Source organism: Plasmodium coatneyi, chromosome 14 (genome assembly GCF_001680005.1).
Source record: "Plasmodium coatneyi strain Hackeri chromosome 14, complete sequence".
NCBI classification, from domain to species: Eukaryota; Apicomplexa; class Aconoidasida; order Haemosporida; family Plasmodiidae; genus Plasmodium; species Plasmodium coatneyi.
Genome location: NC_033569.1, coordinates 996,679 through 1,023,687, shown reverse-complemented (window position 1 = coordinate 1,023,687; position 27,009 = coordinate 996,679). Strand labels below are relative to the sequence as shown.

At 46.4% G+C, this 27,009-nt stretch overlaps 6 protein-coding genes across 6 annotated transcripts; 2 read left to right on the top strand and 4 right to left on the bottom strand.

Moving 5' to 3' along the window:
• Positions 1-15: 15 nt before the first annotated feature.
• On the bottom strand, positions 16-3,589 carry PCOAH_00053500 (Uncharacterized protein; the record flags this gene model as incomplete). The annotated part of the gene is made up of 12 exons (XM_020062130.1): positions 16-54; positions 154-252; positions 436-717; positions 903-954; positions 1,092-1,183; positions 1,320-1,508; positions 1,591-1,720; positions 1,850-1,898; positions 1,987-2,033; positions 2,133-2,222; positions 2,386-2,703; positions 2,946-3,589. 12 exons carry the CDS (start codon positions 3,587-3,589, stop codon positions 16-18), a joined length of 2,031 nt encoding a protein of 676 aa, XP_019917637.1.
• A 602-nt stretch (positions 3,590-4,191) lies between these two features.
• Positions 4,192-6,537, bottom strand: PCOAH_00053490 (Elongation factor g; the record flags this gene model as incomplete). Its single annotated transcript, XM_020062129.1, has 1 exon — positions 4,192-6,537. One exon carries the CDS (start codon positions 6,535-6,537, stop codon positions 4,192-4,194), a length of 2,346 nt encoding a protein of 781 aa, XP_019917595.1.
• A 1,235-nt stretch (positions 6,538-7,772) lies between these two features.
• Positions 7,773-8,268, top strand: PCOAH_00053480 (Uncharacterized protein; the record flags this gene model as incomplete). Its single annotated transcript, XM_020062128.1, has 2 exons — positions 7,773-7,855; positions 7,923-8,268. The coding sequence occupies 2 exons, from the start codon at positions 7,773-7,775 to the stop codon at positions 8,266-8,268; spliced, it is 429 nt and encodes a 142-aa protein (XP_019917899.1).
• Positions 8,269-8,683: 415 nt separating this feature from the next.
• On the bottom strand, positions 8,684-16,421 carry PCOAH_00053470 (Uncharacterized protein; the record flags this gene model as incomplete). The annotated part of the gene is made up of 3 exons (XM_020062127.1): positions 8,684-10,626; positions 10,761-10,807; positions 10,957-16,421. Coding segments are annotated over 3 exons (7,455 nt in total), but the record flags the coding sequence as incomplete, so codon positions are not given.
• Positions 16,422-21,064: 4,643 nt separating this feature from the next.
• PCOAH_00053460 (Uncharacterized protein) lies at positions 21,065-24,346 on the top strand (the record flags this gene model as incomplete). The annotated part of the gene is made up of 1 exon (XM_020062126.1): positions 21,065-24,346. One exon carries the CDS (start codon positions 21,065-21,067, stop codon positions 24,344-24,346), a length of 3,282 nt encoding a protein of 1,093 aa, XP_019917535.1.
• A 454-nt stretch (positions 24,347-24,800) lies between these two features.
• PCOAH_00053450 (Uncharacterized protein) lies at positions 24,801-26,997 on the bottom strand (the record flags this gene model as incomplete). Its single annotated transcript, XM_020062125.1, has 4 exons — positions 24,801-24,975; positions 25,072-25,133; positions 25,276-25,706; positions 25,827-26,997. 4 exons carry the CDS (start codon positions 26,995-26,997, stop codon positions 24,801-24,803), a joined length of 1,839 nt encoding a protein of 612 aa, XP_019917842.1.
• Between the last annotated feature and the right edge of the window lie 12 nt (positions 26,998-27,009).

The following is a 27,009-nucleotide window of genomic DNA, read 5'->3' as shown; positions in this document are numbered from 1 at the left end:
ACACCTCCCTGGCGACTACTCGAACTTCTTCACCGCCACGATGATGGGTTTGTTCTGCAGAGGGGGGGAAGCGTTATTGCAGTGTAGAATATGGAGGTGTATTGTATGTTGGCATAGTTGTATGGCGCTAAAGAGGTACACATGTATGGCTACCCCCTCGAAGCTCCTTGATTTGCGCCCCTCCCGCAGGTACTCAAAGGGGTAGGGCTCCTTCCCATTCAGCCAGCGCGCCGTTCTGATGAAGTGTTCAATCTGGTGGGGCGAAAAAAAAAAGGAGGTATTAAAGTGTGCTCATCAACGTGTTGGTCCAGCTCGGTGTAGAAGCCATTATCCGGAAGGGGACACATCAACTGGCACACACATAATACACACACGTAGGATGCTGCATGATCAGCAGACTCCTGTGAAGATCGACTTTTCCCCCATGCGACTTACATCCCTAATGTCACAGATATACTTAAAGAGCGTCCACATGGCTACAATATAGGCAGACGCAAAGGTGAATGGAACGACGAAGAGAAAAAACAGCTCCGATTTTGTGAAGTGCTTCAACGCATCATCTACAGTCACCTTCCCCTGTGCCTTCCAAATGCTTTTCTTTATAACCCCATCCTTTAATGAGCTAATTTTAATACGTTTTAACAGTCTCACACTGGTTGCGAAAACGCTGTTTTTTTTGTAGCGACACGCGCAAACCAATCTAATCATTTTTTCGTTCTTCGTGCGGGAGTGGAAGGGGGTTGAAGAAGAAATGACCTCTCAGAAGGAGGACCGCCTGATGCATATGCATTGTGTATCCTATGTCGAGCGTGCAGAATGGGGGGGCTAACAACATCGCAGGGAGGTAGTTACGAAGGGCGGGGTGCTCTCATCCCCTAACATGGCGGCGACGCGGGATACACTTCAACTACGGCTCGTGCAGGCCCTGAAATAGTTTTCGCCTTAACAGATGATCTGCAAAAAAGAAATAATAAAATAAAATAAAAAGGAGAAGAAATTATATAGCCGTACATACATGCTTGAAGCGTGTTGTGCTTTTTTTTTTTTTTTTTTTTTTTTTTTGTGGCACCTCGCCATTTCGCCTAGGGGACGCTAATAGCCCTCCCAGCTTACCTTTAAGATCAATTTTTCTGTTGGGTGTGGTATTCTTCGTTTCTTCGCAAATCACATCCAGGCTTTTCCCCTGCGTGTTGTAAACATGGGAGGGTGGTGATCGATCCCATCATTAAGAAGAGTTGCAGCGTCGGAGGGAAGGAGTAGCCTATGCACAGTCGCACGGGATGCACTCCGCCGCATATCCACGCAGGTCTATCGCTTACACTTTTGAGTCGCTCATGGGCAGCCAGAATCTTCTCAAACATCTTTTTCCACGTGTTAATGCTGTAGGTGTTTACTATTTTTTTCGTTATGGGGCAGAAAATGTTGGCCGTCATATCCTTGTTTTCGATTATCTGGTTGTTGTATATGTCTAGGGTTATTCCGTTCCTGCAGGAGCTCCTTGAGTAGAACTGCAAAGGGGTCCAAATGGGGCGTCGCGCGTGAAGCGGAGTTGCACCACGGCGGTGTGTACACATACGCATACGGTTATACATACATATATGTATGTGTATTTTTTTTTTTTTTTTTTTTTTTTTTCGCGCTTGCCTCGAAAAACCCGTATAGCAACTTCGATACGTCGTCTTCGTTTTTACGGGGAGTATCCAATTTGCTCGATATGTCTCTGTGGGGGGAAGAACGCTCAGTTATAAATGGGGGGGGAGTATCAATTGGGCAGCTACACCCCATCGGGTAACGCAGATGGACGTTCTGTGCGCTCTCTCATCTTTCCGTTCTTCGACACGGTGATTACCTCGCGTCTGTGTAAAAGGGCATTTCCACGTCATCCTGGAGGAAGAAGTCTGCAAGAGGATAAGGAAAACTATCATGGGGTTCCTATTCCGAGCTGTCAACCGAGGAATGAGTTTTGAGACATTCCATCCCACTTACATTCGCTGTTTATTTCAAAGGAGGAGGCGTTTTCCCGTTCTATGGACCTGTTAAGTGGAGGTGTGAACACGTGCATGTTATAACGCGCACGTCGAAGATGTTTCCCGTCCTGCGTAAGCAGCAGGTGGCATCCTATTTCGCCTTACTTGTATGGAGGCAGCAGGGGGGTCTCCAAATTTTGTAGAAAATAGTATGTCAACAGAAATAGGGCATACGAGCTGAAGGTGCCTTGTGATCTGTTTTAAGGGGGTGGTGCAGAAAGTAGTGAAGATGCGGCACATTGTCTGCGCGGACGAGTTGTGCACGGTGACGTTATGTATAATTGTCATATGCACGATGGAGATCTGCACCATGCCCATCGCAGCAACGCGGCAGGAACGACCTGGCGTGCCTCCCCACCTGTTGTTGATGTTCTTCTGCTTGGCCCAGTACTTAATCACGCGGTTTATAATCGTGACGCGCTCATCCGTGTTGCAAAGAGACGAGACCAGCTTCGTATTCACAATCGCAACGGTGTTGTTTATGCTGATGTCGCAAATGTTATTCTGTTCCCTGTAAATCTTAGCTATCGGAACGGACGCCTTAATGATATTCACTGTCAGCGAAGGGTAAATCAGATTTATGGCACTTTTAATGACCTTCAAAATGTACAGGTAGCTGTTCTTGTCTTCGCAATTTTCTACAACTATGCAGCAGTCGATGTCTGAGTTTTTTATCCTTCCGGTGAGGGAAAAAGGGAAAGAAAAACATACACATGTTTATATATGTATGTGTGTATATATATTCCCAAGTGTGTGTGCAGGTCAGTTCTGCCTGACCGTTCAGGCGAAAATGTGTTTTTTTTTTTTTTTTTTTATCCAAAGTGTCGTTTTAGCTAGCTGACTAGCTATCCACCCCACACACACAAACCGATACTTATACACACATTTCTCGTATGCACATTTTTTGGGACTGCATACCATATATGATTTTCACAGGAACCGATGAAGTAAATTTTCCCCTTCAGATTCGGCATAATAGCACTTCTTAGAAGAAAATAAATTTCCTCTTTTCTCTTATCGATGAAGGAATCCGCGGTTAGCTTTTTGTGGGTGTCTAAAATTTCTTTTTTCAAGTTCGCTCGATTTATGAACTGGTCGGTGAGGACGATTTGGTTATGTTTGTGTTTAGGTTGTGGTCCGCTTTGAAATGACGTGAATGGCCGTCCCTTGGGGGGGAAGCTGCACCTGGAGGGTATGCTGTGCCAAGCATTTTTTTCCCCTTTGGTGGAATACCCACCGCTGCGTTTGTCTTCTAACCATTTTTCTCGCCACGTGTTTTCACGGAACCGTTTCGTGGTGGTGGTCCTCCCCCTCTCCTCCACATTGGCTCCGACGTTGTGGTACCAAGTTGGGTCGTTTCCATTGGAAGGCGACTCACAATGGGGATGCTCTGCACCCTGCCCTGCATCATCGGAAGAAGGCACTTGTTCTCTTGCTACACTCTTCCGCAGATGGTAACAACAGAACTTCTTCCCCTCCCTTTTAGAAAAAAGTACACTTTTCCAATGATACCTTCCTTTTAAATGTACGTTTGAGTGGATACCTCGAAGGAAGGATTCCATTTTTTTTTTTCTTTTAATAAAAAGGGGACACAACGAGTACCTCCCTTTCACTTTTCCTTGTTGCTATTCATATTGTGACTGTCGTGGGATGACCCCAGGAACAAACCGCGGGTGTGCCTCTACATCGCATACCGTGCAGGGGCCTATCCTTATGCGGTTATATTTTACACCCATAGGGGAATGTACCTTTTGACAGGTGCCAACTCCTAGTGCGCGCTTGACGGTGTTGGGGTGCCCTTTTTTTCCTGCTTTGCTTTTGGGTGAAGAGCGCCCCGATTCGTTGGCGTGGGGATGCGTGAAAAAAAAATAAAATCGCCCCGTAGAGGCAGTCGAATTTGCAGTCACAATCGGCGTTGCGGTTAGGTGAAAAAAAAAAAAAAAAAAAAAAAAAAAATGTGCAGGCAGTCCCCCTCGCCGTTAAAGCTATCCCAACGGGAGGAAACTCACAAAAATAGTTAACGCTGCACGTGCGTACATATGATCTCGGCGTCAACTGTAAGTAGAGCGAATACGGAAATGTCCCTATAAAGGAGACCACTTTTTAACGCGGAGGGGGGGTATATAGGACCCCGTTACACTTAACCTTAACGTGGTGACACCTCCTATTCAGACCGCTTATTCGCGTTGCCCGCCGCGCGCAGGATCTCGTCCAAGTCGCTCTTGGGGACCTGCTCGTACCGAGCGAACTCCATGGTGTAGGTACCCTGACCCTGTGTAATAGAGCGAATCTCATTAATATAATTGAACATGTGTTTTAGAGGAATGTCGGCGTAAATATGAACGGCGTTCATGTGGTTAACAATGTTGGTGACCAGTCCCTTCCTCTTGGTAATACTGGTGAGGATATTACTCTGATGTTCGTAGTGTGAAATAATTTCCACGACCATGATTGGTTCCAAAAGTACAGGAACAAAGTTTTGATAATTTTCTTTAATCAGATGAATGGTGGCTCTTTTGAATGCCAAGTCATTACTATCGACTTCGTGAATTTTCCCTCCAATTAATCTCATTTTCATGTTAATAATTTCTGAACTATTCAGGTAACCTTTTTCCACTTGTTCTTTAAAGGCCTTTTCAATTGATAGAATAAAATTTTTCGGCAAATCATTTCCCACCACTTCATTAACGAAGGTACAGTAACCCGTCTCATTATAATCATCAGATACCGTTTCGAAAATCGCATGAACATGTGCATATAATCCTGCACCTCCTTTCTGCTTCTTATATGTGTATGTACATTCATATGGCTTCGTAATTGTTTCTTTGAAATTTATTTTTGGATTTTTCAGTTGGACTCCTATACCGTACTCCCTCTTTAGTCTCTCTTTGTATATTTCCAGTTGTAGTTCTCCAATTCCTTCGAATAGAATTTCCTTCGTTTGTTCATCAGTTTTTACGTGAAATGTCGGGTCTTCCTTCACGAACTTGTTTAACGCCTTGGTCAGCTTGGTCATGTCTCCTTTTTTCTCAATTTCCACTGCTACGGATATGACTGGCTTAGGCACATGTATATTTAGGAGGTGTAAATTGGAGGTTACTCCATTTGTGTATGTCGTTCCCGTTCTCCCGCTGATCCCATTAATGGCAACGATATCCCCTGCATGCGCTTCGTTCACTTCTTGGGCCATATTTGAGTGCATTTTTAGTATCTTCTTTATTACTTCTTTTTTGCTTGTTAGCATATTCATTATGTTGTCCTTTTTTTTTATTTTCCCTTGGTAGATGCGGAAGTAGCTCATTTGCCCGTGCATGGAGTCTTCCTGTATTTTGAACAGGAAGCCCACCATGGGAAGGGTGCTGTCGCATTGCAGGTCGACACGCCTTCTGTTTTTGCTCTGCGGAGGGGTGCCGCTGGAAGCAGTGGTGGTACTGGCGCAGTTCTCCTCATTTGGGTTCGCCCCTTCAGGGGTGCCCCCCTCGTACACGTAGCCGTAACTACCCACCTCCCGGGGGGAGGGCAAAAAGCTACACACGTAGTTTAGCAAAATTTGCACACCCACATTATTCTTGGCGCTGCCCAAACATATAGGCACGATAGCATTTTTTATGGTGCACCTCCGTATGGCGTCAATCACATCCTCCGTCTTTATGTCGTTCATTTCCTGGTTGAGGAAAACGTCAGCAAATTCATCATCCACATCTGCTAGCTTTTCGAACATACGGGTTCTAAGCATGTCCATCATTTCGTGGGAAAAGGATGGATCGTGTGTGGTCACCTCCGCATCGTTCACTTCCTCCACTATGACCCCATTTACTCCCTTAAATAAGTAGCACTTCCTCGACACCAGGTCGTATACTCCTTTAAATTTCTGCTCAATCCCAATTGGCATTTGCAGCAGGAGAGTGTTCAAGTTTAGCTTCTTCTCTATAGTGCTGAGTGTCCTTTCCACATTTGCACCGTCTCTGTCTAGCTTGTTAATAAATAATATTCTAGGGATGAAGTACCGATTCATTTGTCTGTTCACAGTTAACGTTTGACTTTGAACCCCTGATACTCCACAAATAACAAGAACCGCTGCATCTAACACGCGAAGAGATCTTTCCACTTCGATGGTGAAGTCCACATGTCCAGGGGTATCAATTATATTTATGGTAAATTTTTTATTGTTAAAATCCCAGTTACAATTCGTTGCTGCTGACTGGATGGTTATGCCTTTTTCTCTTTCTAGGTCCATTGAATCCATTGTTGCACCTACTCCATCGCTCCCCCTAACCTCATGTATGCTTTTTATTTTCCCTGTATAGTACAGAATCCTCTCCGTTAAGGTCGTTTTTCCTGCATCTATGTGTGCACTGATTCCGATGTTTCGCAAGTTGTCCACACAAATGGAGGAGAACGTTCTCCCTGCACTACTCAGGTGAAGGAATACCTTTTTCCTTTTTGGCAACCTTTTCGCTAGCACGGAGGTGTGCCTCCTCAGCGCGGGCGAACCGTATGCTATTATCATCCTTCCTGTGGGGTGGACCCTTCAGCGGGGGGAACCAACTCGTAGGAGCGTTACCCTCCACAGGTGAAGGTATATACTGCTCCCCACGTCGTATTTGCTTCGTCCCTCTGCTGGATTGGTAACCCGGGGAAAATATCGCGGTGACAACACTGGGGCGGTCACCTGGCGTGAAATTTCGGTCGAGCAGAACGAATCATGCGAACTAGCAAATTAGCTGGAGGTGACTTCCATTTGAAGTATTTTATATGACAGCGATAAAAAGGTTCATCGGGGAGCTTATCGGCCGGTTGGAGGCTCACCGGGGTTCTCTAACAGGGCCTACAAGCATCATTGCGCCATACCGATATCGTCCCACGGGGCACAGCGCCAAACGCACCCCATCAGCGGGGGGAAAAAATCGCTGCACCATCAGCTCAACCAGCAAATGCAACAATTGGAGGAAACGTAACAATTCGGGCAAATGCGTGGCGAAGGGAAAAGCACATCCTCTCCCAAAAAGTGGCTTTCGTGGCATTTTTCCAATTCGTCAAAAAAAAAAAAAAAAAAAATCCCGCCAATTCATCACCCCATTTGGGAGAATTTCCCGAAACAAGGAAGCACAGAGCACCATGGACTATGAGCTGTACTTAGTCTCAAACATCCTGGGTAATTTGCTGCATACATTTTAGGAGAGCGGCGGCAGTGCTATGCCTGCGGTTTAGCTTCATAGCTGCGAAGAAGGGAATTTGCACGAAATCCTTCTAAGCGATCGCGGCGGGCGTGGCGATTGAAAGGAGGTCCATTCGAGTGTACTGCCCATCCGAGTATATCACCCGTCCTACCATTCCACCCCCCTGCAGGCATTTCCATAGCCATTCTGATTTTCATTTTTCACTATTTATATGCGGATGAGGGGAAGGAGTTGTCATGAGAAGAAGAGCGCCCCCAAGTTAGCACATCCGAAGCGGGCACAAAAGGGAATAGTCTCACAGTTGCAGAGAAAGTACAGACACGCAGACATGCTTGCAAGTCGTCTCCGTTGCGGCGCCCAAACGTGCTGCGGAATGATCTCCATCACTTCCCCCAGCTAGCCATTCCAAAGTGAAATTTTTTTTTTTTTTTTTTTTTTTCTGAACAGGTCAGGTAAAAATTTTGAAAAGAACATAATGTGAAAGATCGCCCAGTGTGTCGTTGAAGCAGCATTTTGATTTTCCCCACCTTTCCACATTAGAGTGTAGCACCCCAGAAGGAACAAAATGAAAGACAGTGAATTCGTTGGAGGAAAGCTAAAACTGAAGGCTTCGAAAATTAAAAAAAGTAGCCACTCCAAAGGGTCCAAGTACGCAGCTGAACGAGATGGCAAAAAAAAAAAAAAAAAAAAAAATCACGGAAGACAAAACGGACAGGAATAATTACGATGAAGAAGATGGGACAATGTACAATGACCAAGGGTATGCTCAGGGCAAGGACTATGACATGAGTGCAGATGGAAGAACAAGTGTACGTGAAAGTGAAAGAGAGACTGGGAAGGATGGCATGGGAAAGCTATCCGATGAAACAAAATTGAAGGAAGTTTTGGAACTGAACTTAACCGAGGCGGAAAAGGCGTATCAGCTGGTATTAAAGAAAAGGGAGAAGCAACGAATTGAAAAAATTTTGAAGGAGAGTTATCGTGACAGACTGCAGAAGTTTAATGACAACTTAGCTTCCCTCAGCGAGCACTTCGACATTCCGAAGGTTGGGCCTGGCTAGGCCTGCGCAAGGGCGAAATACACACGCAAAAGTGTATGACTTTGTGTGCTATTGTAAGAGGGTAACTAATTTTACCGATAGCCAGATGGCCTTTCTTTATCGGAGAGGAAGCAGGGTCTCCCCGCCCCTCCAGCATGGCAGTTACGCCTACATGGTCAATTTTACAAAAAAAAAAAAAAAAAACATTTTTTTTAGTAACACGATGGTGTTGCACTTTTGTAACACACCGCCACCCCCGAGCAGGGACAACACTTTCCATTTTGAAGGTTCTCCGTTTTGAAAATGAAAGCTCTTTCTGGTGGGTTTCTGTGCTGAGGGGAGGAAGACAGGATAAGGATGGACTCTGTAGATCGATGTCGTGTGTGGTTTCGTCAGCGATTTTGCGTGGGAGCCCCCCTTTCCATCTCTTCTTCCTTCATGTTCTTCTCTTTTTTCTCTTCATTGGTGCACCTAGTTCTTCGTCATTCGTTGTACCACCATCCATGCCGACCTCCCCCCCATCGGAGGTTCCAATGTGGGTAGCTGTACAATTGGTCCCACCGGATAGGCTGCTCGGGGAGCTGTTCCCCCAGAGACTACCACCTGCTTTTTTCTCTAAAAGCTCCTTCGAATCACTCTCTCCTTCTGAATGGGAGCCATTTTGCGGTTTTCTCAATTCAGACACTTCCCTAAAGAATCGTGCAAATTCAGTTACATGATCGAATCGGTCCTTTCTCCATTTTGCTCTCCTTCCCTTCCTCATGACATTACTTTTGTATAAGCGTGCGATTGAGTAGTGGTGGTGCATGCGTCTTCTATGAGTTAATGAGTTGTCTGTGTTTATGTTTCCTCGCATCATCTGTAGGGAGGTTTGAAGTGGGCTGACGGATCTTCCTTCTCTCCAGGAAAGGGGGCGGTACTCAAATGGATGAGGATGAATTCGTTGCAGCGACCGGCACACCATTTGGCTTCCCACTTGGTCAGCTTCGTCCAGGTCTACTACCTTCTGTCCGTGAAACAAAAGCAATTCTTTAACTTCCTCCAAACAGTGGTTGTTACTCACCAATGTGAAGTTTTTTTTTTTTTTAATTTTCCTGTGTGTGCTTTCTCCATCCCTCCATGCACACATCTGCCTACTTAGATTCTTTATTATGGATGTGTAGACTTTGTTTTTTTTAATCCTCCTAATTATGTTAGCGACATCACCCCGCGTGTGGCTGCCACATGTGTTTGGGAACTCATATCTGTGCATGCACTCCGTTTGCGCCAAGTCTCCCCCCCCACTGCGATAGGCAATTTTATTTTTTCTTTTCGATTGACTTGTTTCTTCGCTTTCGGTGTGCAGCTCGGATTCCTCGCGGTCTCCTTCTATGAAGTCATCGCATTTGGGGGGTTCTCCTTCTATCCGAATTGTTTTTCCATCCTCATTCTTCACAACTTCCCTTTCGACTTCCTTCACTTTTTCACCTTGCGCAAGTTTTTCCTCGTCGCCCTTTACGTTGTCTTGATGATCCCCCTTCGCATCCCCTGGGGGGTCCCAGATTTTTGCCTGCTCCACATAGAAGTGGCGTCCACCGTTAGAAGCAATCTCAGCATGAATGTAGGGACAAGGGTCCTTCACCTCGTCCTCTTCGTGCGGGTTGTTCATCCCCTTTACTGACTTCCCCTCCTTCTCTTCTCCAGGGTGACTACAATTAGGCGCCTCGTTCTTAACTAGGGTCCAAATGAGCTCCTTCCAATTGGGGGATGCCTCCCCTTTCAATGTTGATGATAGAACCACCTCACCGGTAGCGTCCTGCCCTCCTTTGGTGTAATCATACGGGGTGATTTTCTCTCCTTGAGGGTGGCTTAACAGTTCAGGCATATACAGACAATCTTTTTTGAAGTAGGGTTGGTAGCTACCAACGCGGGTGAGGCTTTGACCGGTGTGCGTGTAGCAAGTGGGGCCACTGCCCGAGGCGTAACCTGAGGTGCAACCATAGGAATAGTTACTAACATTGGAGCAGGCAATTCCATTAACATTGCCAGTGGTGGTATTTCCGGCTATTCCACTACTTCCGTTGTCGTCTTCATCACCCTTCTTCATGTCCTCCCCATTGCAATAATTTTCCTGAGCTTCCCCTTCCTCCTCTGCGTCACTCACGCTGCCGTTGGTGTGTACCTCATCCTGGCATTCGCCTTCTCCCTTAGGATGGAGGCCCTCCGATACGAAGTCACCCGTTAAAGGCAGCACTCGGTTCTCCAGGGGGGGCAAAACGGAGGGTGCAAACATAGCCACTTTATTCGCCTCGTTCCTTTCGTTCCTTTCGTTTGTCACATTCACTTCCTTTGCTTCCCCATCGGGCGAACTGCCGGACGCACCCCCACACGAACTTGGAGCTGCGAAATAAAGGGAGGTGCAAATGATTGCGGCGCGTGAAGTGGGTCGTCACACTGGATGTTTTTACTAGGTTGTTGCGTTGTGCGTGTCTGGTGGTGGTGCCTGGCGGGGAGGGCTGAAGGATTCCTTCTACCTCTGTCACTACCTCTGCTACTACTTCTATCTCTACCTTCCATTTCACTTGCGTCCCGGCGCATGCATAGGTACATAGAGAGGTGAACCCGTGCGTTCATGTTAGGGAACTACTTGAAACTAGCCACTGCCTTCGTCTAAATCAAGGTTATCCTTTTGTGACGCAAATTATTTTTGAAACTTTCCAATGTTACTACCATGTAGTAGCGTAATCAGGACTAGTCATGCCTACGTGGATGCTACTGTGGATGCTACCGTAGATGCTGGTGTGCGTGTCTGCCTGTGTGGCCAGTTGTTGCTCCCTCTCGGACATATGTTCCACAGGTGATGCGTCCTCTTTGCAGGTTAAGTGGCTACTAGTACGGAAGCTGAATGCGTTGGTGGGGCTCCAACTGAGTGCACTACAGGGACTGCTCAGGGTGCTGCTAATGCCACTACTAACACGGTCACCGTTAGCATGTTCACCGTTAACGTCATCACCGTTAACATGGTCACCGTTAAGATGATCACTCCTAACGTGGCCACTGCTAGCGTGACCCGGGGGAAGAAACTTACGCATGGAGATCCTCCCTGTGGCTGGCCTGTCTGACCTCTTCACTACACATCGTGCAGCGAATTCTTCAACCAAGGTGGAGTAGCTCCTTATGTGCATCCGCTGTTCAGTCATATTGAACCCCACAGGAAAGTAACTCAGAGAAGGGTTCTTATGTGAGCAGCAGATGAAGCAAAAGTCGTACCCGTTATGCAGATTATTACAAGTGCTTCGATAGTTCCCTTGAGTGACCACACTACTCATTCGAATGTTGGACCCAAATTCTAGAGAAATTTTAACGGCGTATTCAAAGACACCCAATGCATACATATAATGGTACAGCTCGCTTACCTTCATGAATCGGACCTTTCCATAGTCTAATCCTTCTCTCATAAGAAGTGACGTCGTCTTGGCTGCATCCTTGTAATGCAGTTCTCGTATTTCCTTTAAAATTAGCTTCCTACCGATGTCTCCCAAAGGTCTATTAAAATTGACAGACCATATTTTATTAACGTTATAATATACGTTATCGCATTTTCGGATGGAGTTTCTTCCTTTTGGATCATCCACTGGTTCGTTACTCATCTGTTGTGTGTCTTCCTTCCTGTGTCGTTCCGTTACTTTCATACACATGTCACCCTGATATGCATCATTATGGCAGTTTCGGTCTATGTGGCTGTCACGCCGACTACCACCCGTCCGGTCATTCTTTTCGAACTGCTCCGTATGTTGTTCCTGCTCCTCTTCTTCATCCTCTTCCTCCATCGTCCTCCCTCTTAAAAAGTCTACATAATCGGTGAAGCAGTTAACGTCATGGTGCATGTCACATGAGCACCACATTAAGTTTTTCCCTTCATTCACGGTTGTTTTTAACCCCTCCCTTCTACCAGCGTTCTGGCTGTTCAGTAAGTCAACCAACGAGTAGGCACAAAAGGGGGTCTCCTTAATTCGACGGGATTCTACCTCCAAGTCGAAGGAAATTCCTCCTTTTTTTACAATCCCTCCGAAGACTTTATTTTTTCTTTTTACCCTCGATTTTCTGGATCGTTTTTTTGTCGCTTTTTTTTCCATCGGAGGGTCGTCATTGTTTCTACTTTCGCCTGTTCCGTTCTGCCCATAGTTTATGTTTCCTGTGTGAGGGACCTCATCGTGCGTTACTTCGTTTTCTGTATTCTCTCCATGTGAACCCTTCATCATTAGCGTCTGTTCGTCTCTGCATGCGCGATCTTCCAATGGAGGGTGTATCTTCCCACAAGCAGTGTTAAGCAGTTTGGAAGGGAGGACACTCATCCTGGTGGTGGCCACTCCCCCCGTGCCAAGGCGAAGTGGGAAGAGGTGCACCAGGCGAGGGGGGAAACTTCGACGACAGCAGATGGGGTGTCTATTTATGTAAGGTACCCGAATGCGTGGTGTACGGATATGTGCCATACCAACACGCAGTTTAACGGTACGAGGTCTGAGGATGAGCGGAAGAAGGATACGCTGTTTCGGGGTGGGCACTTCGACCATTCTAGGGATGGCCGCACGGCGATCGGTTATGCCATTGTTCACGTGGATGCTGCTCTTTAGGAATGTCCTCTGCGGTGGGATAACGCTACCGGGGTGGACACTCCGATGGGGACCCCCCGTCTGGACAAACTTCATCTGTGGCAAGGTCGTGTATCTGAACTGTTCGGTAGACACTTGCGTGGCGCTACGATCCGTGCAGGCAAAGCAGTCATAGTTGGCGTGACTAGGGTTGACGCCCGGGTTGCAGAGCATGTCACCTGTACACCCTACGCTTCTCACTCCGTTCGTAGCACCTGCACCGTTGTTGCTTTGCAACTTCATGGCCACCAATTTGGTTAGATTCTCACGCATCTTGTCGACGCGGGAACCATCTTGCATGTTGGTACTCCCCGCCAGCATCTCCTCATTTAGCACAGTCGTAGTAGTACTGCTTCTACTGTCCTTTCCACACTCCCCCGTAGACACATGAGGGTATCCCTTCATCCTCACGATGTTGCTAATGGTGGAGTAATTCCCACTGTAAATGTTTTCGTCACTGTTTAAGTACCCCCCATTGGGATGAGCATAATTATTTTCCCCTCTAACGGAGTCATGGGTACAACCATATGACGCATCTTCTGTCCTACCTTTCGCTACCGTGTTGTTTACCCCATCGTAGTAACTACTGGATTGCCTGAAGGTTAGCAAATCGTACTGGTAGCTGCTCATCTGGTTGGTGGTTACATTTGCCGGGCACAACCCATTGGACGCATCTACCTGCATGGAACAGGTATTGTTGGGCCGATTGATTCTACTATAACGGTTCGGGTCGATGTAAATATGTTCGTTCCCGAGGAGAGGCACACCATTTGGGGAACCGCTGTTTGTAGTTGGTATGACTCTCATGTCGACACCCCCCCGCAGATTAACGCACTTGGTCGACGCATCAACGAAGTTATGGTGGGGGCCATTGAACGAGTTGTTATTTTCTGCCATGTGTATTATTGGAGGAACGGTCAGATGGTGGTTTGCACCTCCAGGCATGTCAGTATGGATTAACCGGGATAGTAGCACTGAGGAGTGATTGTTCTGCATTCCTTCCACAGGGAGGTCCCTTCCATACGCACTACATGTGTTGTTTCGTGAAAATGGGTCCTGATTTTGCAACCCGGTAGTAGCACCTACTTCTAGGGGGATGCCTACGGAACCAACCTCGTGGAGACTCCCCCCCATGGATACACTTCTCCCCACGGATTCCTCACAACTGTTGGAACGGGCAGACGACACGCCATTCCCTGCATTGTATGCATTTTCGAAAGAATCCACAGGAACATTGTTCAGGCTGAAAGGAGGGACGTTGCTTCTATTGAATGAATCTTCCTGACCGAGCAAATGGTTCTCCATTTGGTTCTTTCCATTAGTAGATGTGACGTCACTTTGGTAACTGTACGGGTAGGCGTTGTCCGCACAGGGTGGTCCCTCCTCTTCTTCATTTACGTTCCTAAACTGGTACTCCCTGTTTATGTTGTTCGTGTCTCCGTCACTGAAACGACTGCAGTGCTTCGATTGGGTGGCCGACCCCGCCGGTTGGATAATTTGGCTGTTCGTCTGTTCGTTCGACACGCTGCTGTAGATGTTACTCTGTGTGTACATAGTAGGATATAGGTCACTACGATTATACGGTGGGTTCTGCATGGGTTCTGTTTTTACACCAGCATCAACACATTGTATATTGTTGTTGGCGGACCGTTGTAACCCCAAGTGGGGAGAGTCACTTTGGTATACCCCCCCGTGTAGGCCATCCATCTGCTTCGCCAAGGAGGACAAGTGACCACCTGAGTATGTTCCACACAAATTGGAAAGTCCCTTCGGATCCTCACAAATGTAGCTTGGTAACGTGTCCCCGTTGGTGACGGAATGAACCCCTTGACACTTCACTGTGGAGTAGTCTCCATATGGGTGATCCCCTTCTGGGTGGGATCCGCCCCCCTGATTGGACTGTGTATAAATTGGTGTCCTATGAACAGGAAAACCGAGCGAAACTTCTCCCTCTCCCTCTTCCTCCCCATTAGGACAAGCCATGTCAAAAGAAGGATCATTAACTGCTCTGACAAGATCGGTCTTCCTACGGATGGAAAAGGTGCGTTGTCTGGTTACACCACAGGGGGTTCCCTCTCCTATTATTACTACTCCGTCACTTTGAGCAGCACTTGAGTTATCTTCTCTTCTGGGTTCACTCCACCTGCACGGTGCAACGTAGTCCATCCGTTCATCATTCCAGTTTGTGGTCTGTATGTTCCGCCCAGATGCAACATTGCTAACACTAGCGTTGCTCACTTGGCCCGACGACACATACAGACTTCTCTTCCCCGTATGGTCATCCCCCGTGTGGTCATCCCCCGTGCGGACATCCCCCCTGTTGTTTTCACCGTAGTAGCAGTATATTCCATCTGTGCAACTTCTATTCACTGCCTTGCTAGAATGGTTATTCCCATTCTCCTTATCGCTGTCATTTTCGTTGTGTATTCCCTGTCCATGCAACTGCACATTGTAGAAGAGATTCCCCTCGATGGGAGGTCGATAACTGTCTGAATAGCTCTGGTGGAAGGCACCTCCATTCATTGCGTTGTAACTTATTTGGGCACTCTGCTTGGTCAGATGATCCGTACCTAGAATGGCCTGACTGTTCAGGTGAAAATCTCCTCTTAAGTCTTCGTTCCCGTGGGGGTAGATGTCGTGATTAGTGAGCACCTGCTGTGGTGAGGCGACCCCGTTGGAAGCACACCCATTGCCGACGATGCTCCCCCCAAGAATATTTACATCTGAGATGACGCTCCCTAAAACTTCGCTGCTTAAAACTTCGTTCTGCAAAATGTCGCTGCTCAGGAGGGCCCTCTTTAAAATGTGCTCTATCGTGAGGTTGTCTGGTTTATCCCCACATAAGTGCACCCCTGTTGGGTCCTCCCTACCGGCGTTCCTCAGAACGGATGGAAACACTCCTCCATTAAGACCACTACATCTAAGTAGCGCATTTTTCTTCAGGGAATCCCCCTGAAAGGGATCACCAATAAGGGGTTCATTCCTTTGGCCACTCTGTAGCATATGCATGTATAGGCCTTCAGAGGAGGTCTGTTCTCCCCCCCAATTCACCTCACCAGCATCGTTGTGTCTACCATCCATGGTGGTTACTCCACCGAAGTGACCCAAATTGGTGTCCACATCATTGAGGTAGTCGAACTGGTTTATCGATACGTGGGTGTCTTCCTTGTCGAAAAAACGATTCGGGTATTCATACTGGTTGGAGGTGAATTGTGTCGAATTACATTCTGGTGTGTTCTTCTCCCCATTTAAATAAATTTGCATGAATTTATTCACCTCCCTGTCACTCCCGTTTGGAAGCACGTGGTGAATGTACTCACTGGGTTGCATTCCACTTTGGAGACTCATCCTTTGCGCCATTTCGTTGTTGGTTAAGAGGCCACTATGTTCGCTTCTGCTTTCTGTTGCTTCTGCACCTTCGTAACTGCGCTGGTTGGACGTTCCATTAGTGACGAACAGTTGATTCACGTGGTTACTTGTCTCGTTTCCGTGCAGGTGGGTAGACATGACCCCCTCCCCCACGGATGTCACCATTCTGATCAGCTAGGCGTATATAAAGGGGAACCCCCCAAAGACAGCCCCCTCTTCAACCAAATTCGCTCAAAAAAAAAAGATAAACGGAGGAATTACAAGATGTAAAAATGTGGTCACTTCGAATGGTGAATAGGTGCGGAGGAAAGGCACATCCGTATGTAGAATGATTTTTTTTTTTTTTTTCCCACAATACGATTAAGTAAGAATGAGTACTCGTGGTGACTGGCGAATGCAATTGATTTTTCTTTTCTTAACTGACTGGACAGATCAACACGTGCTCAAGTACTTAATCACAATGGAGAGGACGAAAAAGGAGAGAGAGCGTGTGTGTGGTTGCCTGTGCGCTGATGCAAGTCCTCTCCTCCCGCCGACTCCCTCAGGAAGGGAAAAGGAAAGCCACGAATGGAACGACATGCACGCTACAAGGGGAATAACTACTTTGCGAAATGAGCTCGGTCCATGTGGCACCCTTTGGGAATGCATCCACGGAAGCACTCGTCTCGCAATGCCGTTGATCGATACGCGAGTGCACGGGTGGATACATTAAAGGAGAGAGAAAGACAAAAGTAGAAACGGTGCTGGTGGAGAGAGACAACGTTTTTTTTTTTTTTTTTCCAATCTAATCAACCCATTGGACTATCGCTTCGCTCATATACGCAGTGAACGTTGTGTCTGGGGGGGCACTCAAAAAAGGTCGTGCAGAATTGCATGCACTTCTCTGGAGAGTCCCTCAAATTTGCTAATCGTGCACGTGTACTTTTCCATGTGCTTACGTCTTTTAGCCTTAATGGCTGTATACCACTGGAGCGAAAGAACAAGGTGCAAGAAAAAAAAAAAAAAAAAAAAAAAAATGATGCTAATGATGATAAAGGCGAAGAAGAAACTACAAATGACGTAACAAAATGGACAGAGGAGGGAGAAAAAAAAAAAACACGTGCTTCATATAAACAGTTGGCACCAGGTGGAGGGATGGATCTATAGTATCCATTTGAAGCTCCAACCTATCGGTTGTACGCGCAAAAGTACGCGATGGTTTGTATGCCGTGTGCATGCAACAAGGTGAGAAGCAATGAGTAACATTCGCTGGTCACTCCAAGTAGGAAAGTTCCTGCTGGAGTAACCCCACAGGTGGGGACGTGCATTGGTTGGTGTGGCTAGCTAGTCCTCCCAATGCGGAGGAGAGGGCGGCACGTGTAAACCTCTGCTTTCGTGTAGACGTGGGTATGCAAAGAGGAGAGACAAACAAAATTAGAAAAAAAAAGGAACCGTCGTTACAAAAAGGGACAGCTGCTTTGAGCGATGCCGCGTGATTCATCTTAGGGGCGATGAACAGAAGGTGAAAGAGGGACACACATCACATGCAGTTAATAAAAACAAGGCGTCATGGAGAAGAAAGCAGAAAGGCGCAATGTGTTAAAGCGTAGGATATGAATAAAGTGGTTCTTTAGATTAGATTCGCGCGTTTCCCACGTTTTGTATGGTTCACACAATCATTCCCTACACGCTCTCTTCACCTTGGAGAAACCACGCATATAGACATTCGCTGTGTTTTCATAAATGGATGACGAATGAATGAGTGATGAATCCAAGGGGAGGTTGGAAAAGTGAGGATACATACATGCTAAGAAACGTTCGCGTAGAAATACCTCCAAGGAGTGAAAATAAATTAGTCACTGGTGAAACATCCTCCTACACAAAGTGTCCTCCTCAATGTATGCACATTTGAACTAGGGGACAGTATGTACCTATGCATGCATTTTTTTTTTTTTTTTTTTTTTTTGGGGCGACGTGGAGAAAATTGCACAATGGGGATGTAGAGAAAACTGCAAAATGGTCATGTAGAAAAAAATGCAATAGGGGTAATGTAGAAAGAACTACAAAATAGCGATGTAGAGAAAAATGCAAAAAGGTGATGTAGAAAGGATGGGGAGAAAAAAAAAGCTTACATGGAGCTTCAAGACTAGCACTCGTGCATGTGTACGCAGTGTAGAAGTACCGCCGCGCGTACACAGGGGCACACGCGCCATTACGCAAAAATGAGAAAAAAAAAAAAAAAAAATATCATAAGGTGAGATGCAGTTAAATGGCTAACCAGGGGGGAGATGTTTTTATACATACATACATATATATATATATGTGTATTTTTTTTTTTTTTTTTTTTTTTAACTCCCCACTGTGTGTACTCCTTTTTTTGTAGAGGGGGAAAAATGGAATACGAGAAAGGAGCAAAGGTTCGGGGCACGGTATGCTGGCTACACCTCGGCAAAGGAGCAAAAAAAAGAGAAAAAAAAAGGCCAGCGTGACGAAAAAGAATTGCTGGAAATGTGGGACAACATACACGCGCAACAGCCTGTGGAACTGCAAGCACCAAAGTAACGCGCCACAAATGTAGTGTAACAAAAGGAAAACGCGCCAAAGAGAGAAAAAAAAAAAACATTCAACAGAAGAGACTACACAGCGTTTCTCTCATTTCGCACACATTCCAAAGTCTTAACGCCGATCGCAAAATGCCGTCACTCATACCATTAAAGGTGTATGCTTAAAATTTTCCACAGTTTTTTTTTTTTTTTTTAATTTCCTCGCCGAAATGGAATGGCACTTCACCGATATGCAACAACAAAAAAAATCTGCACCATAGATTAATTTGTGCGCGTTTGCATTTTCTGTTTTGCCTTTTTCCGATTGTTTCATTTTTCTTCTTTATCATTTCACCATTTGGTCCTTTTGTTTTTTTCCTTTTTTCCCTTTATTATTTTTTTTTTTTGGGGGGGCTCCTTTGTCGATGTGTACATCGGGTACTTCCTTTGAGTGGTATAAACTGTGTAGCGGTTGGCGGTTCGCTTAGCAGGTCGGTTGGAAGTTCAATGACCGCTTCCCTCGTCGCTTCCCCCTCGCCGACTTCCATCTGCCTACTTCCTTTAGGACCAATCGAGGGATCCTTCTTTCATGCACCCTCCCCGTATGGGGCAATTCAGGCAGATTAATGCCACCACCTCCTGCGAATCGCATGCACATAGATCAGCAATTCACCCAAGGAAGAAAAAAAAAAATAAAAGGCAAACCGGTTAAGCAATTGCTCAAAGGTGGGACAATCCCCTTGTATTATTACGGCACACTAGATCGATTCCGCCTTTTTTTTTTTTTTTTTTTTTTTTTTTGGCCTATGTAAAATGAATTGCCAACACGATGACCCATTGAACAGCAACAGTGGTGGTGCATTTGCACGCGTGAGTCTATGTCTATGCGGGGCAAGCACAGTGTCACTTGCACGTAGGTGCTCGCAAAATCGAACTTGTTCGGCCGACCCAGTTGGCCCGATCCACTTTGGCACTGCACAGCCCCGTATGCACATGAGTATGGTGTTCACATTTGCATGCTACCTGCGTGCTTGTACTTGTTTGCACCCGTGCGTGTTTTTTTGCACATCTCGGGGAAGGTGGAATTCGGGCATGTCGGTTCGCCCCGTAACTGCTCTGCTTCGTTCTGCCCCAGGTTAGTTGCTCTACTCGTTTCTTCATCTGATCTGCACATAGTACCATTCATTGATGCACAATGAAAAAAAAAAAAAAAAAAAAAACGAGTCGAAATGGGCCCCACTCGGAGGGTTCATATTCATTGTAGTACCACGCATCGTTGGAACCCCCACGTGGGGTGTTTCTTCTCTCGTTCGCTTCGTGCACAGGGAGCCAATTCGCATAAGTGCGCCCCTTACCTGTTGTATTCGCCGGGGGGTACCCTCGAAGATGGTGAAAGCAGGGAAACAGGGTAGCAGAGGGCCAATCAACAAAATTGAGCAAATCACTTTCTACGTTCCGCCCCCCCTGGTCGAAGTGAAACCATCGCTAAGGGACTATATGTTGGAGGGGTTGTTTCGAAGAGGACACCACCCAACTTATCTTCTTAAAGGGATTTTCCCAAAGATGGCCCTCCCGTGTGTAAACGTTTTTTTTTTTTTTTAATCCACCTCAGAAGGTTGGGGATATTGAGTTGGTCAGATGAACTAGAGGGGAGGTAAAAACATCTACTTGAAGTGGCTACACAAAAGGATGTCACCAAGCCGCATGTGTGTAAAGGGCTGTTCCAACAAATTGGGTGTGGGGGGTCATTTTATCTAAACCATTTTGCACACCTGTGTTTGCCTACATTGGTAGTCCACACAGTTGAGTGAAGAGAAGGAAAATGCTGGTCTGTTACTTTTTAGATGCCTCATCTGGGGTTAACTTCAAATAGCCAGTCGGGGCTATCCCCCGTTGGTACCCCGAAGTGTGAACAACGGGATGAGGTTCCCCCCAAAGGGCGTGCAAAACTTCCTGCGGTGCTTCAAATTTCTGTTGTAAAAAAAAAAAAAAAAAAAAAAATTATTTCGCAACGTTGCTAGGCTAAGTGTGATTTTGTAGGATTATCCAGAGGGGACCTACAAGGTTAAAAATTGTGCACGTCAGTTTTGTGCATCGCCAAGGGGGGAGAGAACATATGGCAGATTAGTATTGCGTTTTTTTTTTCCATCGCGTGAAGCTTTTTCTAATGCATTTTGCACACAGTAGGGGGGAGCTCATCCAAGCGTAGCGCTCGGGCAGGGAGTCCATCCGGGAGAAGGGCTCATCCAGATCGACTCCGCCGAACGGTAAACCGCAACATGTGCAGCACAACAGATGAACCGCTCAAGCTATATAACCTACTTTAAAGATCTAGGGGTGAGGAACCCCCCTCCTCGATGGAGCTTCAATCCGGGGGGCACTTGCTTCAGGGGTATCTACTCCGGAGGGATAAACGTCCAAGAGAAGAGATGCGGAGCGACCCTGGGACAGCTAATTGACAGGAGGAAGAAAGAGTTGGACCTTTCCACTGGTGAAGAAGTAATTCGCAGGTACAAAAGAGCAAACATAAAAAAAATACTAAAGGGGGGAACCAAACCTGGGGATTTGCAACAGGGTGGAAGAGCGACGGAGTGCCATCCCGGGGAACAGCCCCATTTGCTGGGCTCCCTCGTTCGGTCTTCCAACACGGTAAAAAAAGGAACAGTTCATGGGGAAGACAAAACAATGCAGTGTTACACACCGATAATTAGGAAAGGAATGCTTGACGCACACCCAAGAGGGTTACACAAAAGGGACGACAAACAAGTAGCACAGGATGAACAGGTCAAAGATGCGGTAGACAAATTATTCACCTCTAGGGAAAAAAAAAAAAACCTCATGAAGAGAATCGTTTTTAATAGTTCCCACGATTATATGGAGGTGATTAACAAATATGAGGAGGAAAGGGGTAAGGAGGATGATAAGTTTTATAATTGCCTGAACGGGTCAGGTAAAAATGGGAATGCACATTTTAACGGGGAGGGGGAAATCCAATCGGAGGGAAAGACACACCCAGGTGGTGGTAGTAGTTGTACTGCCCCCATCGATGATGGGTACCTGTTCGAGGTGGATAATGATACCAACAGTGACGCAAATGTGAACGTTGACTTGGTCCCCCCGAATGGGAATTCTACACTGAACGTTTCGATTTTCTCAGAGGTAGGAAAAAAAGAGATCCTCGAGTCATGCAAAAGGAGGAGGAACATGCAAAGTGAGATCAACAAGAATAGTGACGCGAAGAATATTTTTAATAGGGATATCTACTTTTGGCTGAAGCGGAAGGTGCACAGGTCCGTTGGGTGGCAACTGACCGCTGACCGTTTGAACAAAGGGGAGGACGTCATCGACGTGACGGAGCTAACGTGCGGTGGGGGATCCCCCCAGGGGGTACGCTCAGAGGCTGCCCCCAATGTGGACGCCAACGATAACGGATGTGTGAATGGCGAGGCGGACCCTAACATGGACCACACAATCCCCGAGGAGAGGGTCGAGCCAAACCTGCTTAGGCCTGACCAGGGGAAGGACCCCCCCAGGGGAACGTACCTGCAGAGGCGGGCGGCGCCGCTTCACTTTTTGAAAAAACTTAGCGCGAAAGGGGAGGATAGTCCCCCCAGGGGGGGGAACGATGAAAGGAGCAACCAGCAGATCAGTCAGGAGGGCAATCAGCAGATCAATCAGGAGGATGCCCCCCGCAACGCATACCAAGGCATCGTGGACAACAGCACGAACGTATTCAAGCAGTTGCGGGATAACTACGAGCTGTTTAAGGAAAGAAAATTGTCTCCAAATATACTAGAAAGTTGCGAAAAGTACGTCAATTACTACTACGGAATAGAGAAGGAGGAAAAAATAAAAGAGCTGCAAAAATACTTGGACTTAAGTTTCTACGACATGATAAAGGAAGGACACTACAATATGGATGACTACAACCGTCTTTTAAAAAGTCAAATTCTTTTCAACAAAGAAGAAGAGGCATTTCGCACGTTCAATCTATTCAAGCAGCATGATCTTAGGGTAAACGTTGAAACGTACAACTGCTTAATGTATGCATCTGTTGTGCACAGGAATGCAAAGTTGGGTAGACTAATTTACCTGCAAATGGTTAAGGATTCTGTAAGTCCAGACAAAAATACCTACTGCATTTTAATTAAGGCACACATTCTGGACAACGATATTAGAAGTGCCTTCCACCTGTACAGAAAAATGGTAAAAGAAGACATAGAAGTAGACCTACCCATTTATTCTACCCTCATTGATGGGCTGATAAAACACAAGCTATACGAAAGAGCCGAATCTTTTTTCAATTACATCATAAACTATAGGAATGTCACCCCTGATGAGATCCTCTACAGTATTATGATTAAGAAATGCGCCTACAAAGCAGAGGCAGAAAAATGCCTCAACTTTTACGACACCATGGTTAGCAACCACATGAAAGTTACAGACATAACTCTTATTGAAATTATTCATTGCCTTTCCAAAAGGAGAGATTACTTCTCACAGGTTTTTCATTTTTATAACATTTACTTGGCCAACGAAATGAGTGTTAACCACCGATTGGTGTTGTACTTAATAATGGCTTGCTCCACTACAGGGAATGTAAAGCGGCTGAAGGAAGTTCTGAAGAGTGCTAATAGGAACCGAGTTAAGGTCACGGAAGAGATGTGCTGCTACATCATACGGACCTTTGCGAATAATTGCCGCCGTGAGGGCATCACGCTGAGCGAGCGCCACAACAATATTCGCTACGCCTGGGCGGTGGTCCACGAATTGGTGCGCGGGAAAAGGGTAATCAGTGAAAGGAACACTGAGGGCGGTAGCCCAAGCGATGTTAACACCTCCCATGGCGGTGGAGTGACCCCCCTCCCCGGTGGCACAAAAATACTGAACAGCATCGTGCAGCTCTACATACACTGCGACTACCACGACTACGCTATTAGCATGCTCAAATACTACACCCACTTCGAGTGCCTCCCGGATGCCTACACCTTCGGACTGCTATACAATCTGCTCTTCTACAAAATGGAGGACTATGGACGGGTTCTTTGTCTCTACGATTACATGGTGAATCAAACGGGAGTCAAAGCAGATGAGAAGACCCTGGACCTGGTTCTCCGTGCAGCCATCAAAACGAAGTCATCGAAAAGTACACTCTATGTCCTACGCCAGATGTATACAGCTAAGGTGTACCCCACGGCGAAGACCATAAAAGAGCTCTTCCATGTAGGCCGACACATAACAGATATACAGGTACTCATTAACAACATGATAAAGCAACAGAAGAGGGACATCTACGAGGAAAATGTAAAGGACAGTCAGCTGATTCAGCTAAACATCGATGAGTATGAGTTGAATTTGTTTCGCGAGGGGAAGACATTCAAAACGAAGTCTCAGTTGGACCAAGTGCGGGAGCAATTCTTTAAAAGGAAGGAGCGCATCGAAAAAGAGAAGCGCATGTCCAAAGGTAAAAAATCCTCTGATTGGCTGCCCTACGGCCAGTACCTCCAGCGCAAGCGCAAGGGAGGTGAGGCCTACGCACAGCGGGTGGACCGCCCGAAGCCCCTACCCTTTGGATAGGATTAACGGTGTGGCAGGCTTAACCCTTGGCCTATTATAAATTTTTCACGGATAAGCCATCCCTCATTACGTGTCCCGTGACGAACTTCACCACGAAACTTTTCTCCACTTGGCGAAAAGAGTTCGTACTCGAAAACGCATACTCGAAACAACAGAAGAGGCGTCTTCAAAGAGGGGATACACTTCGCTCGAAAGCGAGTGTGTGTTTGGACAAATGGGTTTAGTTAACAGGAGGTGCAAAATGGGCCGGAATTGGCAACACAGGGATATCCCCAAGGGGGGGGAAATGCACACAAAAAAAAAAAAAAAAAAAAAAATAGCTAGCTAGCTAACTGTATGAACCGTTCAGGTGAAAAAAAAAAAAAAAAAAGAAAAGTAACGCCACTTTTACATGTTCTGTAGCGTCCCTTTTTTTTTCTTTTACCTGAACAAGAGTAAGGCGCACTTGTTGCAGCTAGCTCGAACCGATGTCGGTCATCAAATTGTTGTCCACCAAATGGATTACGTACGAGTTGGCAATGTTAACCAGGGCGATGACCAGGAACAACACATTGGCTAACAAGTCGCTCGTGTAGAAAAGGATGAAAACTTTTAGTAGGCACAGGACCACGTCCATGTAGAGGAGTTTCCTGAAAGGGGTAAGAGGAAAGGCGAAACGGTTATGCAGGCAATATGTTATTTAAACAATCGGCGATGGGAAGCCGCCAATAGGGGGATATCCTTACCAGACGAAGAACACCAGGGTGAATCTCACGTGCTCGTAGACGCTGTGCGCGGAGAGGAATTTCTGCAAAGGGGGAAAGGTCGGCAAGGCGTAATGTAGCATACGTTGGTCGTTTGTCACATGCATGCAACTGTGCGTGTGCGTGCGGCGGGAGATACACCCCCGCGCGATGCACACACAGGTTGCCGCATTTTTTTCCACTTACACTTTTTATTATATTCAAAATATGGTAGTGGGAGAGGAAGGAAGACATGTCTGCGATGACTTGGACATGTGAAGGGCGGAGAGCCTTTTCGCATTCTTCCTTTGAGTGTTTGACTTTTCGATTAGTGTGATTATGTCGGTCTGTGTGTTTCCTTTTGTTTGTCTTTTCCCTTGCCCTGTTTATCTGCACAGCGTGTATGTTTACACGATTGGGGGGAGGTCTCCATACGCGTAACATCACCCGCTTGGTATCGTCCGAATCGGAGTCACGCAACACCTTTAGCAGGTCTTTGCTCCGTTTGGAGGAGGCGCCCTGGTGGTAGGCGAAACTCCAGCTGTTATAATTGACGTACTTATTAAAGAAAATGTTTGGCTGTCGTGGGTACACCATTTGGTTGCTTTCCCTCATGGAGATCATCCCTCTGATGAGTCCTATTAATTGGGTGAAAATGTGGGGTGCATATATTTAGGCGAGGAAACAAAACAGATGTGTTACAAACGCGCGAACAATATGTTGGAACGGATTAACAGTGCAGGCGCTACGTGTCTCACTTTTAATCCACCTGCGCAATCGTGCGCACAAGAAGAAGAAGAGCCACTTCCAGAACAGGGTGGCTTTCCTATACGACCGAGACAAACTCTTCCTGTGTATGCTCAACAGGGCCCGCACCATCACGATGGAAAATCTGATCAGAATGCCAAAGTGGACTAAATAGTAGGCATATATAAAAAGGCACACACAAAATAACTTCCAACTATAATCGTACACATAGAAGAGAAAAAGGAGGTCACAAAAAATATTTAGCTGATTGATGAAGCCAGAGATAATAAGGAAGAGATCGTATCGGTAGCTGTCTATGGTGTAGTTGTTGTTTTCGTATTGGATGTATTTCATGAGTTCTGCGTTGATGCTCTCGTTAACATTTTTCAGCTGATCCATGTGGTAAAACTTTTCCTCCTCCACGGGTGGTGGTAACACCCTTTCGGTGACAGCTGGTCTTCTTCCCTCTTCGACGTCGTTTGCCTCCTCATGTTGCTGTTGCGGTTGCTGTTGTGATTGCTGTTGTGATTGTTGCTGCTGTGGTTCTTCCTCCTCCTCCACAACGTAGTACTTCTCACTGGTGAATAGTTTTTTTTTTTTTTCCTTCGATTTGCTTGTCTTGTCTTCTCGCGGGGGGGGCTTGGCTTTCTTTATCGGCGCCCCCTGGGGGGAGTCGCCTTTTCCAATCTCGTTACTAACCAGTGCGTTACTAACCAGTGCGTTACTAACCAGTGCGTTGCTGATCGGTGCGTTGCTGACCGGTACGCTGCTGACCGGTACGCTGCTGACCGGTGAGGGACCCCCCCCGGGGGATGGGCCCAGGAAGCGTCCATAAATCCTCTGCCGAACCTCCCTTATGTTGTACCGATTCACCAACTCATACTTTATGCTGTTACTTACAATCAGGTCGATGTAGAAGAAGAGAAAGATGTAGATATAAAGCACCAGGATAATGGTTTTGTTCAGCTCCGTCTTGGGGCCAGTCAGTACCAGAACAATGATGGTAATATAAACGGAAAAAAAAAGGAACGTACTAAGCAGGTAGTACACACAAATTTTAACGAAGTGCTTTTTGTTAATGATGTATGGAGTAGAGCAGGGCTTTATCACGCTGCCATGAAGACCCAGTTCAGTAATTTCTGCCTCCGTTAGGATCTGCGAAATGAGGGAGTTGCCGCCCATGGTGTTGCCGGG